Below are 16,354 nucleotides of genomic sequence, written 5' to 3'. Positions count from 1 at the left end.
CCAAATAAAATCATGTAAAGGGCAGCTGAGCACCTGTAAAGCATTATTCCTATCACCATTTTCAAGTGGCCTCCTCCAGTCCAGAAGATTCCCCAATCTCTTGTCACTGCTTAAATTCTTATCTCTTGAGAGAAGGAAGTGAACAGGCAGGTGGTGAGAAATCAGTGCACTGACCATTCAGGCATCAGAGGAATCTTTCTTCAAAAATGACTAGTCTTTTGCTGCTCAAACAATCTGCCATCCCAGCTGTTAAAAGTGTAGATAAACCCTAAAGGCCTAAACTCCTTGAGGATACAAAGGCCAGGACCAACATTAAGCCTGTAACCCAGAGTATGGATAATGAAACATACTTCCTCCTTCATGGAAGAGGTGTGAGGGACACTGTTGGAATGTGGACTATAGACATTGCCAGACATAGTTTCTATGTCAGACGTTTTGCTTAATTGTTTTGTTTTGTTTTTTGGTTTGTTTTTTTTGGTCACAAGGAAAGTTGTGAAGGTGAATGAGAAATGATTGTGATATAAATACTAAAAAAAAGCACATTAGACCCCAGAACGTGCCATATTCTACAGGCAGCCCAGTCTGGAGGAGGCTGGCATCTCTGAGTTCTCTCTGAAAATGGACCTGCTAATGAGGAAGAGGCATACATACCATTTAAGAAATCTCGCTGTGTATCCAAGACTTGGTTAATGTCCTGAACCCAGGCTTGTTGGATGTCTGCATTGGCTGCCTGTAGAATGACCCTTTCTGATGTTTCCCGGCTCATAAGGGCAAACTTACAGGGGTCATTGTCCACATTCTCCTCCAAGACAAGGTAGTTCATCTGGAACAGATCAAGGTCATCTTTTTACATTGAATAAAATTTTTTAAAAGTTTACCAGGTGACACTCATTGTATTTATCAGACTAGAAGTCATATTTTTTGGTTTTGGGAGTAAAGGTTGTGGGGTGGGGAGAGTCACAAATATGCTATGGATCTTTATTGTGTAACACTATAATTTTTTTTCTTAAAATAATCCAAGTCCTGATGTGATCCTAGAGTACTCCAGGGGCTGGTACTCACCCCAAGTCACTCTGTCTCATAAGCAATACTAGTCTATCTTTCCTGACTTCATCCCCTTCTCCATGCCCCAAAACTTTGAAATGAAAATTTGATGCAACTATTTGGAACTGTACCCCCAAAGGTATTAAACTGTGCATATCCTTTGACCCAGTGATACTGCTGCTAGGGCTACATCTCAAAAAGATCAACGAAAGAGAAAAAAAAAACTTATAAGCACAAAAATATTTATAGCAACTTTTTATGGTCGCAAAAAATTAGAAAATTAGGGGATGCCCACCAATTGGGAAATGGCTAAACAAGTTATGGTATAAGAATGTGATGGAATACTATTGTGCTACAAGAAATCATGGAGGGGATGAAGGTTTCAGAGAAACCAGGGAAGACTTATAAGAGCTGATGCAAAGTGAAGTGAGCAGAACTAGGAGAACAAGTTATGTAATAACAGCAGTGTTGTAAAGACAAACAACTTTGAAAGACTCAGGAACTCTGTTCAATACAATGACCAACTATAGTTCCAGAGGACTTATGATGAACCATGCTACCCACCTCCAAATAGAGAAGCCAAGTTACTCAGAATGCAAATTCAAGAACAGTTTTTTGTTTTTTTTGATATTGTTAATGCGAGAATTTGTTTTGATTTACTATATGTATAGCGTATGTGTATGTGCATGTGTGTATGTGTGCGTGTGGTGTGTAAAAGGTTATGTTTTTCCTCTTTTTTTTTCACAATGGGGGAAGGGAAGGTGAGAGCAACTTAAAATAAACTTTTAATTTCAGAACTGAAAATAAAATCAAATTGAATTTTAAAATTCAATGCAACTTCTAGCCTATAAAATATAGCACCTGGCACTTATTCTGCATGAGACATGAACACATCCAGAGCCTGGTTATGTTAGGTGCTTTATATCTGCATACCTTCTAAACAGCATACATTACTGTCATCCAGCCAAATTTTATATCAGGGAAGGTTGGGGGAGAGAAAAATGCATACACGCACAAACACATACTAGGACAAGTTCCAGAATCTAAAAAAAGTCTAAATTATGGGAGAAAGGGTTTTCAGACATTATTAATCCCTTCCTCTGTAATCACATACAATAGTGCCAACCCTTGTTCAGAAAGAAATGTACATTCATTCCTTCAGGCAACGAATAAATATAATCTTCAGCACATTACAACAGATCTCATGGACTGAGAAGAACAGCGGGTGGGGGAAAGCAGTGGAGTATAGTGGAAAAGACCATTGGACTTGGATGGGTGTAGGGAAAGGGGGAGAAAACAAGCATTTATTAAGTGCCTACTATGTGCTGGGCACTTTACAAATATTATCCCATTTGATTTTCACAACAATGCTGGGATGTAGGTGTTATTATTATCATTCCCATTTCACAGTTGAAGAAACTGAGGCAGACAGAGGTTAAGTGACTTGCCCAGGATCTCCTAGCTACTAAATGTCTGAGGCTGGATTTGAACTTGGGCTGTTCTGACTCCAGAGCCAGTGCCCTATCCACTGTGCCGTCTAGAATTCAAGGATTAGCCCTACTATTTACTAGCAATGTGACTTTGTGCAAGTCGCTTGCCCTCTCTAGGCTTCAATTTGCCCAGTTGAAAAATGAGATGGTTGGACTGACTGGGTAGTCTGAAAACTCTAGACCAGTGAGCTTGACTTAAATTTCTGGGAAAATTATAAGCCAGATGATTGATAAAGTATCTCATGCTATTCTTGTGAAGAAGATAGAAATGGACTGGATACAACAACCGGACAGATTCAGAATTGGGTGGACGGTCGGACTCAAAATGTCATTGTTAACAGGTCAGTGTCAATCTGGAAGACGTCTTCCATGCTTGGCACTAAGCTGAAACTTTTATCAGTGACATAGATGAAAACGCAGACGACACATTCATCAGATTAATCACTAACTCTGAACTGGGAGGGCTAGCTAACACACTGGCAGACAGAGTGAGGGCGATGATGTCAAACTCCAATAGAAACAGAGGCCACTAAATCATCCATAAGGATCCCTGCAGGCTGCACATTGCAATAGGAAAGCCACATATTAACATCAAATACATTCTACTCTATTTTTATTTATTTTGTTAAATAGTTCCCAATTACATTTTAATCTGGTTTGCACTGCACTTGAGAGTTGTGGGCTGTATGATTGACATCTCTGAGGCTAGAGCACTGGGCTCAGTCTCTTAAGATGGAATTCCATAGGGATAAATGTAAAATCTTACACTTGGGTATGTCATCTTTAAGTACAAGATGGTAGAGCCATGGTGAGACAGAAGTTTTCCTGTAAAAGACTGGGGGTTCTAGTGCCCTTGTAAGCTCAAGCAGTGAGACTTGGTAGACAAAAATGGTAATATGATCTTAACCTGCATTAAGAGAGGTGTGTTGTTGGTGGCGAATTGTTTCAGTCATGTTTGATTCTTCGTGACCCATTTGGGATTTTCTTGGCAAAGATACTGGAGTTTGCCATTTTCTTCTCCAGTGGATTAAGGCAAACAGGTTAAATGACTTGCCCAGGGTCAAGCAGTTATTAAGTATCTGAGGCTAGATTTGAACTCAGGTTTTCCTGACTCTAGGCCTAGCTCTCTGTCCACTGAGCCATCTAGCTGACCTGTACTACTTCCCCATAAAAGCTTCTATCTGGGGGGTGACCCAAATCCTTGCCAAACCCACGTAAGAAACATGACTCTCAGTCCCCTGGGCTTTTGCCCAGCCCCCTAGGGTTCCTCCTCACCTTGATACTTCTTTTGAACATGTAGCCTGGTGTGAGAGAGCCCTTTCGCAGAAGCTCACTGAAGATGACGATCTGTTCAAAGAGGAACACACGCCTTTCCTTGGTCCGGGACTGCATGCCTGCGTCCTGCTCAATCACGTAGAAGGTATCCTGCTGAAGCAGCTTTCCCTGGGCTGTCAGGGTGCCCTGTGGGGTGGACAGAGAGAGAGGTCAAGGAGGCCCCACCACTGCTACTGACCGCAGACACAGAGGAGCCGGCCACAACAGAAATCTGGTGGATCTGGTAAGAGCATCCACTACTGCCTGTTCTGACATTTTCAATCCAACAATTCCACAGAGATTAAGTACCTATTATGAGTACCATGTTAGTTATATCTTGGCTCTTTTCCAGTACTTACAATATGGGTCCTGCCCTTGTGGAGTTTATAGTCTAGTAGATGGTCTAGCTTGTACGAAAACATCCAGTGATAAAGAATGCTTCAGAGAGGTAGAAAGTGTTCCATGAGGTTGGGGGGCAGGGAGGTTACTGACTGGGAAGATAACAAGTACACCTATCTACGGCATTTTTATGTCCGCAATGTGATTCACTCCCACACAACCTATGAGGTAGGTCATCATCATCAAACTATCATCAAACCCACTTTGCAGATAGGGAAACTGAGGCTCTGAAGTGATCTCTAATTATCTTATTTACATGCTGTGTCCCCTGTGAGACTACGAGCTCCTCGACGGTAGAGACTGTTTGGTATCTGTCTTTGTACCACTAGTGCTTAGCACAGTGCCTGGTGCATAGCAGGTGCTTATAAAATTCTGGCTGATTTACTTTTTGCATTTCTATTTATAAACTTCCCACTCTCTTCAATCAGCAGGTTTCTGCTTATGAGACCAAGCCTGTTCCAGGTCCAGAAGGAACCTTGTAATTCATGGGGAAGTTCCTTTTTAAAAAGGAAGAGAAAAACCCTTTCAGCCAAAGAATGTTCCCTAAAAAAGATTTCATGTAATTGGAACATGAACCTTTTTGCCCTGCGGGTCAGATGTATGCCAGCGGTACCACGTGACCTTCTCCTTATTACCCAAACCCAAACTCACTGCCCGAGTCATTCCTCCTTGGGCTCCTGAGAAACCCTTGTACCATGCTCCAACCCAAGCATCTTGCTGCCAAGGTCAGCACTCCAACGGGCTTATCTCCAACCTAGTAGCAAGTTAATATTAAGTCCGTGGCCAGCTAGACAGAAATGTTTTATAAGTTACATTATTATTACGTAAGATCCTGACCCAAAGGTTACATCAACAAAGGCTCTAAGGAAACCATAAGCTCCAGAGGCAGGGGAATTATTAAGCTTAACTTCTCCCAGGCCCTGAACCCAGGGACTTTGGAACAAGGGCAGAAACATCTACCAGCTCCTCCAAGGGCATCCTGGTACTTGGAGTCAAGAAGACCTGGGCTCAAATCCTGCATCAGCCCTTACGAGCTGAGTGACCTTAGACAAGTCATTTAAAATCTCTGGGACTCAGTTTCCTCATCTGTAAAAGTTCCCTTCAAGGTCTAGATCTATGACCCTATCAACTGGCAATGCAAAGTAGTTTCTCCAGGGCATGAGGAAAACAAGAACAGGGTTTGAGATGGAGGCCTGGAAGGGACTTGAAAGGTTGAGTTTTCATTGGTCATTATCCAGAATGAACTAGGTGAAACTCTTCTCTCCTGCCCCCTTCTTCCCCTCCTCACGGAGTCCGATTCCTTATTTTACAGATAAGGAAACAGACCCTGGTGGGTTAAGTGACTGGCCAAGATCCTGTGGCGAGGTGTTCAGGACCAGAGCCAGGGTTTAAATCTAGGTCCCCTGTCTCCAAGTTTAGCATGCCTGCCACGGCGCCACGCTGCCTTCTGTGACACCTGATTTCAAAAATAAATCTGAAGAGTCTTAGGTGTAGCCTTGCATCGTAGGGGTGTATATACACAAACATAGGTGTCTATACGCTAATTCCTATGACACTTAACACGAATTAAATGGTGCAAACTAAACGGTTACTCATCCTGTCCCATCTCTGCCCAGGGGCCTACTTCCTGCAAAGATCCACAATAATTTGGGACAGAATGACTGAGACTATGGTCAAAGAGGGGCGGCGGTTATTTCTTCTCAAGAGCGTTCAAAATATCTCAAATTTAGAAAAACTTCCAGGTTGCTGAGGAGGGGCAAGTAGTGTGGAAGGGAAGGAGGGGAGAGGCAAGAGGGAAGAGTTTGGCCTCACTCATGCTGGATGATGACCGATGGAAACCAAGCCTGAGCCCTAGCAGTCTAAGGACATTTCTGTTTAACAGCGTTGCTTTTGCCTGGGCTCTAGTTCCACTATGGAGGAGAATAGGAACCTAGCTCCAAATAAATAAGCTTCTATTTCCATAGTGCTTGGTGGCTTATGAACAACTTTACACCCCAGGGCCCTTGGTGGTAGGGTGAGTAAGTAAAAGGAAATGGAGCTCCATTCATAGTCAAAGGAATTATAAAGCAAGCACTTCCTTGGAAAATTAAAAGAAAAGAAACATTGGGGGAAATACTTGAAGCATGGATGTGAGATAAGGAACTGATATTCCAAATCTATAAGAATGAACATAATTTTTAGGAGTGGTGGTGTTCAGGCCCATAATGTCATTGGTATGGGAGATTTCTGGGGCCTGAAACTCCCACCTTCCATCACTAGTGAAGGCATGCAGATCTGTAACTTAGTCTTAGGAGGTTGCTCTGGTCACTGAAAGACCAAATAACTTATTCATTGTCACAGGGCTGGTATGTGTCACAGACTTGTGGGACTTGAACTCTGGTCTGTCCGGTTCGAAAGCTCGCCATCTATCCACGATGTCAAGCTGCCTCTCAAGGCTTACCAACAAGAATGGCAACACATATTCCCAGTAGAATGAAGGTCAGAGAACGTGCACAGGTGATTTATAAAGCAGAAAATGCAAACTACTATCTAGTTTGGGGTAGAGCACTGAACTTGGAGTCAGGAAGACCAGATTTGAATCTCATCTCAGATGATTCTACTGCCTGGGTGATCCTAGGCAAATCAATCATCCTTTGTGGGACTCAGTTTCTTCACCTGTAAAATGAAGGGGGTCGGACTTAATGACCTCTAAGATCCCTTTTAGCTCTGAATCTAGGATCTTATAGGCCACGTGAAAAGATAATAATACAAAGATAGCTTTGGTGCTTTAAAGTCTGCAAAGGGCTTACAAATACCTCATTTTATCTTCCCCACCATCCTGAGAGATAAGATACTAATATTATCTCCATTTTACAGATGAAGAAACTAAGGCATACAGAGGCTAAGTGACTTACCCAAGGTCACACTGCTAGTAAAAGTCTGAGGCTGGATATGAACTCTGGTCTTCCTGACTCCGGGCCCAGCTCTTTATCCACTTTTCTACTTCAATACCTTAACAATTGACAGATCATGATACAAAGTACCACTTCACACCCCAAAAAAAGAACGGTGTGTGTGGGTGTATGTGTGTGTATGAGTGTGTATGTAATGTATGTATACAGGTATACATGTAATGCATGTATATATGTGTATGTGTATATGTATATGTGTGTATATACACATTTGTTCTTTTTTGTACACACACACATAAAAGAGAGTCAATCCAATGTTAGAGGGAAGAGATAGGACCGTGAGGAGGGACAGGGGAGTTTGAGAGGTGAGGGCCACATGGAGAGAGAGAACAAGGCCAAATTTGGCAGAATTCCAGCTAGGCCTAGATGGGGACACAGCACAAAAGTGACTCATTTACTTTTGTTCATTCTTTTGGTTCTTCCCAATTAAAGGCTAAAAGGGTTGGAGTGAAATTTTGCCCCTTGTTTTGTATGATTATTTTCTTGGTTGTTTTTTTTTTAAGCATAATTAAGTTTATAATGATTTTTTATAAAGCATTTTTAGTTTTAGAGATTCGGCTACTGCCAAGAGGAACAGTTAATTCCAGACAGAAGCAGGAACACTGGTTGAGATGTCCTTGTTGACATACTTATGGGGTCCAGATCCAAAGGGTGCTGCTAATCCCCTTAATATCGCTGTCTTTCCAAGAAGCCTTCCCTAACCAACCTCATCCCAATCCTAATCATTTCCATGTCCCATTTTATTCCATTTCCCATTAGTACTTCTTGACAGATGTACTTGCTCATTTTCTTTACTTGTTTCGAGAGTTCTATCTCCTTTAGCGTAGGAGACAAACACCCCCTTCTCCTATTCACCCACCTCAGCTTCTAGGAATGGTTTTCCTGAAGTAGCTTCTCAAAGTAGTAACAGGTTGGGGAAAAGTAGGAAGCAGATCTCCTGGGAAAGAGTTAGAAAATCCATACCTTCCCCCAACCCCAATCTACCTCGGTGGCACACTAACTTCTAAGCAAGAAAGAAATGGTGCCAATTCTCATGCCTCTTTGAATTAATACTCAAAAATAATTTCATGTTCAACGACCTCTTACTTCATGTCTTCCCTATGTTAATTATTTCTTATTTATCTTGTACAGAACTTGTTTGTTTCCCCTAAAAAGCATATTTGTTTGCTTGTTGTTTCCTCCAATAGTGAGCTCCCTGAGGGCAAGGACTGTCTTTTTCCTCTTTTTGTATTGTTAGCACTTAGCACACAGTGAATTCAGTTCTTTTTCAGTCGAGTTGAACTCTTTGTGACCCCACTTGGTTTTTCTTGGCAGAGATATTGGAGTGGTTTGCTATTTCCTTCTCTTGCTCTTTTTACAGATGAGGAAACTGAAGCAAACAGGGTTAAGTGACTTGCCCAGGGTCACATAGTAAGTGTCTGAGGCTAGATTAGAACTGACTCCAGGCCTACAGCTCTATCCATTGTGCCACCTAGCTGCCCCAGTGTAACACAGTGTAGATCCTTAATAAATGCTTATTCACTATTTGACTCATGAAGGTTTAGTTAACTATTAATGATGCTAGTTTTTATGTAGAAAAAACTTATTGACTTGAATTTTTAAAGTTCTCCATAGTTACTACATCACAAACCTTGGGGACTTATAGCTAAGTACCCTGTTGTACCACCAACAGGGATATGAACACACACTTTCTGTAGCGCAGAAATCAACATTTCAGTGTTCTCAGACTTTATATACGTGGTTGGACTACTTGAGTAAGATTGGCTTACTCATTTTACGGACAAGTTTATTACTTGAACTTTGACCAAATCTCTAATGCCTTATTGTGGTATGACACTGGACATTCAGAGGCAGAGCCCAACCTTCGGCAAGACCAGCCTAACTGAAAAAACTTGGAATATACATCCACTGTCAGGCTCTGAATTGGTCATTAGCTAAGTTCATAGGTGATCATTGCCCCAGTGTTTCCCACCAGTTACTGTGGCCAAAATTGTTACTCACCTGGTGAAGGCCACTTACTAAGTTGCAGAGGGGTTAGGACATGCATCAGTATTAGAAGTACCCATAACAATGGACCTCGTGCCCTTAAAAGATTCCTTAAAAGGGTGAAAAAGGCCTATATATGGTTATTCTTTTAGGTGTTACTTTCATCATCAACTAAAATTGGTTGGGCAATCTTATAACTCTGCTCTCCCTGCATTCCTGCATTTGTCAATCTAAGACAGAAAAAGCAAGGAGTAGAGAGGATGCTGCTTCAAGACCGTATCTTCCTATACTTGTGTTGTTTGTTTGAAGTAGCTTTTAAAAATGTGGCATTTCTTGTCTTTGTTAGCCCCTTAGAGACTCAGGTCACAGTTTGGAAAACTGTCCTAGAATTCAGGAAGAGGGAAATGAAAGGCTTTTTTTGGATGCTAAGCAAATAAAACTTCAAGCTTCTTGAGACCAAGGAATGGTGGGAAGGATGAGAGATGAACAGAGAAGTACCTCTTGAAGTCTTAGCTGAAGTTACTTAATAAAAAGGAGACATAGAGGGAAGTGTTAAGAAGGAAAAGGCTTCAACCTGGGAGGTCTTTGCTACCCTCCCTACTCCATCCCCCTCACAAAAGAAAGAAGCCTTAGAAACATTCTCAGTCACTCACCTCAAAGCCCTGCAGGCGTCCCAGATTCATCATGTCATTGCAGCGTTTTGGAACAAGGCACATTAACTCCACTGCTTTCTGGAAGAGAGAGGCAGGAAGGCGATGTCAGCCCAGGAGGCTCATGGGAAATGCTGATTCTGATAGAAGACCAGGGTCCAATCTTCTGGTATAGCCGCCTCCCTCACCTGAGAGGTGAGGGTGGGTATGGGTCTCCTGGTAAACTTCAGAATTTTTTTTCCTATTCTACTATATTACGGAAATGCTTGTCTGATTTTAAGTTCAGAATAAAATTTTAAAAAAACAAACAAAAAACTTAAAAGAGGTGTGGAATCCTTTGATTTAAGTCAACGTAGACATCCCACAGCACTTGAGGTAACTGCTGGGGGCCATTTGAGGGGTCACATTTCCTCTGACTCTCCCATTCCTTTACTCTATCTAGCTCTCCATTTCTTCTTCCTTCCCAGAGTCATTTCTCAGCCTGGCTGGTGACCCTTGGGGCTAAAAAAAAAGTTAGAAACCTTTAGCTAAACCAGATCCACCTGATATCACAGTGTTCAAGTGTTTGCACATCTTTTCATTTCCAGAAATAGGCAAACTGAGTCCCACAGGAAAGGGAAAAGCTACAGAGGAATAGAGGGTGGAATTGAAGCCACATGTCAGGAGGACCCTTGCCCACCCGCCTTGTTCACCTCCTGGATAACACTCAGGATCTCTGAGAAGAAAGGTTAGAAGGGTCCATAAGAGTCTTTACAACTCCCTCAACAAATTTTCTGTCTGTAGCCTCTGTTAAAGATCTTCAGCAATGGGGAATTCACAACCACTAGAGGCAATCCATTCTACTCTTGGACAGTTTTAACCATTAGCCAGTTTTTCTTTGTTCAGAACTGCAATCTATCCTCTCTACAACTTCTACCCATTGATCCTAACTCTGCCCGCTGGGACAGAGCAGAACAAGCCTAATCTTTCTTCCACATGGCAGCCCCACTCATCAATGTTTGGCAGGAAATGATTTAGAGAAGACAGTACAGAGACAGCTCCTAAGACACTTCTACATTCCTAAGATAAGTATTACCCTAACATCTGAAAACTGATGCCAAGGAGGCCCACATGTCCTTATTAAACATGTAGAACCACTGAGAGAAAATCCTGGGCAGGATCGACCATTGGGGTGCTTTATATGGTCACTTTTATCTTCTCAAACTAACATTCTACATCAATAGTTATTAGTCAAGAGTTAATCAACTGTCTATCAATGGTTAATAGCTAATAAATCTACATTGGTGTCCATGTTTATTCAATGTGAATTATCCTTATTACAGATCAGTTTGTCATTTCAAAGGTCCTCTTATTTCTCTGGGCTGGGAGGTAGTGTTTGGACTGAGGCCATCAAGTTGCATGGGAAAATCTTGCTTTACTTTGTCCTTATTAACAGTAATCCACCCAGGAAACTTACCTCAATATCTGCACACTCCAGACCAGCCTTCTCACTGTACCTTAGGAAGTCCTAAAGAGAATATGGGGAAAACAGAGAATAGAAGAAGGAAGGGGTGAAGTCAGTTAGTGAAAGATGCAGGGGACCCCCTATAACTGGCAGCCAGTCAAATCACCCCAGATGTCTGCATTCCAGGCACAGGTGGCAAGTGCTTCTAGCACGGCCTCAGGGTGAATGGAAAAGACTAATGTCAAGATAACTCTAGGAAAATTCAGGGCTGTGGGAAAGGCCTGGGGTGGAGTGTGTTTGTGTGTCCACGTAACATGTGTATGCATGTGCATCTGTGTGTGCATGTATAAATGTATATATACATCCATCAACACTAATTACAATAAACTAGAGACAACATATACGTCTAACAATTAATGAAAGACCGAACAAATACTGGACTCTCAGTAAGTTATACTCAAAACTAAGTTAAAAATGAGACATGGTATGAAGGAACATTCTATCTGCCTCCAGAGAAAGAACTGATAAATAGGTGTATGTATGTATGATTCTACATATATACACACACACATACATACATGCCCATGGGAGGGATACAGAGGGAGGGAAAAATATATAAAAAATGCACAGCAGAGAATAAATTTAGAAGGAAGCATAGAAAACAAGACTAGCTTTGAAAACAATGTGTAGTACTTACATAGCTTTTTTTTTTTTTAAAATTAAATAATGTGAAATGTAAATTCATGGTTTTATAGTGAATTTTCATTTTATGTTGTGCTGAGTACATGTTATTTTTTTTGTCTTTACATATTTAAGTTCAAAATGAATTTTAAAAATGATAGACATGGGAAGTAGAATTTTGGAAAAAGTAGTAAATAATGTGACATGGAGAAAAAAGACCCAGAAGGAGGGTATATATATATATGTGTGTGTGTGTGTGTGTGTGTGTGTGTGTGTACAGACATAGAATATATAGAGAGCTATCATTATATATGTAATATGTAGACATGTATTTATATATACATAAATATTAACTAGATATCTGTATAGATACAAATGACTAGACAAATAGAAAAAGAATGATTAATGAACTGTTACAGATATGTAGACAATACATGCAGAGATTAATTTTTAAGTGTTTATAGTTATAGTTTAGTATAGCTATTTTTTTTAAGTTAAAAGAAAAATAATATTTCTTTAAATCGCCACCTTAACTACTGTCAATAGCAATCATATTATCTGCTCTCAGGCAATGTAAATACAAGCAACTGATGTTCAGTTGTGTGTAACTGGATGCAATTACTAACAGTGTTCTATGTATATATGTGTGTGTATGTGTAAAAAAATATATATATGTATATATATATATATATATACACACATATATAAGTATAAAGAAGAGAGGGAGAGAGAGAGAGAGATATGCAGCATGGCATATTGGATAGGGAATGCACCTCAAAGCCCAAAAGATCTGTATTCAAGTCCTGCTTCTGATGCATAATTGGCTGTGTGACCTTAAGCAAGTAATTTAACTTCTCTGTGCTCTATGCAGTTCTTGCAGACTGTAAGTTTCAGACAAAGTGCCCATCTGCACTGGTGAACGAGTTTCCTCACCCGGGAATCCCAGATACCAATGACATCAAGGTCCAGTCCATACTCTCTATCTCCTCTTCCTTCTCTCCAGCTCTTCCATTCTCTTCTTCTCTCCTCCCTCCACTCTGCCCCCTAAGTATGTGACTGCACAGAACCGGACTGCATCACCTAGAATGCCTACTAGTCCTCAGTGGCTGACCCTGGGTGAACGCTGTCTGCCTCGATGGGACCTGAGGCTCTCCTTCACCCACTCACCTTGAGCAGCAGCTGGTACTTGGTTATTCTCTGAATGGGCTTGATGAGGAAGTCACTAAGTGTCAGCCTCTGGCTGATTTCTTGTTTCACCTCCTGGAAAATAAGATAATTCCATTAGAAAAACAGTCATCACCCAAAGAGCTGCGTTCTGGGGGACAGAGTGACAGAGGCAGCCATCCTTCAGAAATGCTCCAGGGCCTTTGTTTCAATTCATAAACATTTAGTAAAGAACACCCTCCCCTCCTTCTGCATCAAGTGCCAGCTATTTATTGGGAGGGTGCAGGGAGCTACCTCCACATCATGGCAGAAAGCCCTTAGGTGGTACATTATGTACATCATTCCTCTTCACTCACAGTGCCATCATTGGGTCAGACTGCCTGTCCTGCTGTTCCTTATGTACAATATTCCATCTTCAGTCTGACCCTAGGCCCATCACGGTATCCTCTGTGCCACCCAGCTGCCTCTAATTAGGGATGCTTATGGTCAGCTACCCTAAATCCTAATGCCTTTGTATACGTTGTACCCCATGCCCAGGATGCATGCCTTATTCACTAATGCCTCACCTAAAAACTCCCCTAGTGGCGAGGCCACCCCCTGCCCCATCATTTTATAGTTATTTTATATATATATATATGTATACAGGTTGTCTTGTGCCCGTGTGTGTTTGTGCACGTGTGTGCACTTTGGTGCTGCAGGAATTCATGAGGAGAAGATAAAAAAAGGGAGTCCCTAAAGACATAAAGGAAAAGACAAGACCATGTTTGGCAATATTCATCAGCTCTGTGACTGGCATAAAGGATAAGAGAGCAATACTGTACTCACAAATGTATGCATATACATATATATATATACACATACATATACACACACGCACACATATGAATACAGCAGTACAAATACAGTACACACACACATATATATACACATATGAACACACATATATGAATATACATACACAAATATATGCATGCAATGCAATCAACATTAATATATGCATACACCTGCCTAAATATGCACACAAAGATATATGCACACCTGTACATACACACATGAATATATGTATGCACACGTGTATGTGCAACACAATATGAGTGTATGTGTCTGTACATATGGCTGTGTCTACAAATACGTATGTGCACATATACACATGCATTCATATAGCTACCTATGACTATATGTATATTTATATCTAAGTTGTCTCCACTAATAGAATATAAGCTCCTTGAGGGCAGGGATTATTTCATTCTTGTCTTTGCATTCCCAGTACTCAGCACAGTGACTGATATATAGTAGGCATTTAGTAAATGCATTGATTGGTACCTCCCTTTTAAAAGGTACCACCTCTCTCCACCCCCCCAGATGCCTCGTCTTTCCACTATCTCTACATTGCCTTCACTGTGAGCTTTCTTCTCTCACACCCACACATTCACTCTGAGAGCCCAAGAAGCACAGGGATTATTCTCCCCATTATTCACAGGCCTCCGGGCAAGTAAAAGAAAGGCCTTTCCTAAAGTCACTCAGTGAGCCTACTATGAAAGATAAAGCTGGAAGCCCAGCTCAGGTATCCTAGAGCACAGCTGACGGCTCCTTCCAGGAATTCTTCCTCTCCCTTATGGTCCCCAAGGCCCTGGGATTGCCGCATTTTAACAGGGTAACATGGGGAAGCATGAGAAGGGAACTGGGAGGATGAGAATGCAGCCAAGAGTCTCTCGGGCCAGGAAAGAGGAGAAGGGAACCTAAAAAAGTCAGAGATGCTAAAGGGTAATGGGGCATCATGGGAGGAATTACCAGAGCCTCTATAAAACATAAGTCGGTTACAGAATTGTCCCCTACACCATCCTCCTTTTCTCGGAGAGGTGGGGGACCAGGCATGCAGAATGGTGCGTACACTGTCAGATGGGCTCACTCTGTTAGCTCCTTTGGTTTAACTGTTTTTCTATGTTATGAAGGAAAGCTCACTCTGTGTGTGTGTGTGTGTGTGTGTGTGTGTGTGTGTGTGTTGAGAAGCAGGGGCCCCACTTTCCTTATCTATCAAATAAAGGAGATGGTCTCTGAGGTCCCTTCTGGCTCATAAACACATAGTGGGCAGCTGCACACTGATGGATGACAATGAACAGTGCTGACCCACAGGCACCCCATAAATATGTATCAGAACCCCCCTTGGCTTCTGACTTCTCCCACCAAGTCTGCCTGGAGGCTTACTTCAAAGTAGGCATCATATTCCGCGACTATGTACTCTGACCGTGGTTTATTCTGACAGTACCACACGTAGATGTGCAATTTCCGCTCCTGAAAAAGGCAAAAGGATTGATCATTGTGATATCCAGGGTTCTGTGGGGAGGCAGGAACCTTTTGGGAAGCATGCCATGAAGTCAGCCCTTTTAGCTAGATATGAAACTAAATGTGGTAAGAGACAGGGAATAAACCTGTGAGACCTTGGGCAAGTCACTTAACTGCTCTAGGCCTCAGTTTCCTCTTGGATATAATGAGGAGGTGGGATGGGATGACCTCTAAGGTCTCCTCTCATCCTAAATCTAAGGCTCTGACTATAGGTCATTCTCTACAATGCCATGATGTAAAAACTTGAGGAAGGAGATAAAAAGAGAAAGGGTTCCCAGAGGGACACTCACATGCTTAATAAAAAGTTGTGCCAGTCGGTCTTGCTCCTGAATACATTTTTCCAGTTCAGCCAGGAAAAAACTAAAAGGAAGAAGAAGGGAAAAATTCAGACCATTATTCAGAACTATTTATTTCCCTAATGACAAAGACATCACTCCCAGTAATCTCCCTGAGCCCCACATTATTTCACCCAGACTGGGTGTAATGTCCATCCTTGTCTATATCAACCACGAGACCTGGCATGCTTTGGTGTGTGTGTGTGTGTGTGTGTGTGTGTGTGTGTGTGTCTGTGTGTCTGTGTGTCTGTGTGTCTGTGTGTCACCCTTTCCCAACCACTTGTATCTTAGCAGTAAGAGGAGGATTCAGAAGTTCTGAGCACTCAGGGATTTGGTCTTGCTGGAAGCATTGTCATTCACTTACTCTTTATGCCAGTCATAAATCTGATGAATATTGCCAAACACGATCTTGTCTTTCCCTCGCATGTCTTCAGGGACTCCCTTTTCTTCTATTCTCTTCATGAATCCCTGCAGTGCCAAAGTCAACAGAGAGTATTCTCAGAGAGAGCTGCAAATCAGCCTTTATGGACCATGCCTATGGCCACAGCACAGC

The 16,354-nt window shown here is 41.8% G+C and overlaps 1 protein-coding gene across 5 annotated transcripts in view; it reads right to left on the bottom strand.

The window, feature by feature from the left end:
• The window catches only part of KALRN (kalirin RhoGEF kinase), a 966,578-nt gene that overhangs the window by 74,959 nt on the left and 875,265 nt on the right, over positions 1-16,354 (bottom strand). For all 5 annotated transcript variants that reach the window (XM_027845153.1, XM_027845154.1, XM_027845155.1 and 2 more), the window contains 8 exons: positions 16,166-16,269; positions 15,757-15,826; positions 15,329-15,415; positions 13,127-13,219; positions 11,291-11,341; positions 9,838-9,915; positions 3,810-3,995; positions 652-823 (listed from right to left, as the gene is read on the bottom strand). In XM_027845153.1, coding sequence (XP_027700954.1) covers positions 652-823; positions 3,810-3,995; positions 9,838-9,915; positions 11,291-11,341; positions 13,127-13,219; positions 15,329-15,415; positions 15,757-15,826; positions 16,166-16,269 — 841 coding nt within the window. The remainder of the gene's footprint in view (positions 1-651; positions 824-3,809; positions 3,996-9,837; positions 9,916-11,290; positions 11,342-13,126; positions 13,220-15,328; positions 15,416-15,756; positions 15,827-16,165; positions 16,270-16,354) is intronic.

This window comes from Vombatus ursinus, unplaced genomic scaffold (genome assembly GCF_900497805.2).
Source record: "Vombatus ursinus unplaced genomic scaffold, bare-nosed wombat genome assembly UNPS02014959.1, whole genome shotgun sequence".
Lineage (NCBI taxonomy): Eukaryota > Metazoa > Chordata > Mammalia > Diprotodontia > Vombatidae > Vombatus > Vombatus ursinus.
This window is presented reverse-complemented; position numbering and strand designations above follow the sequence as displayed.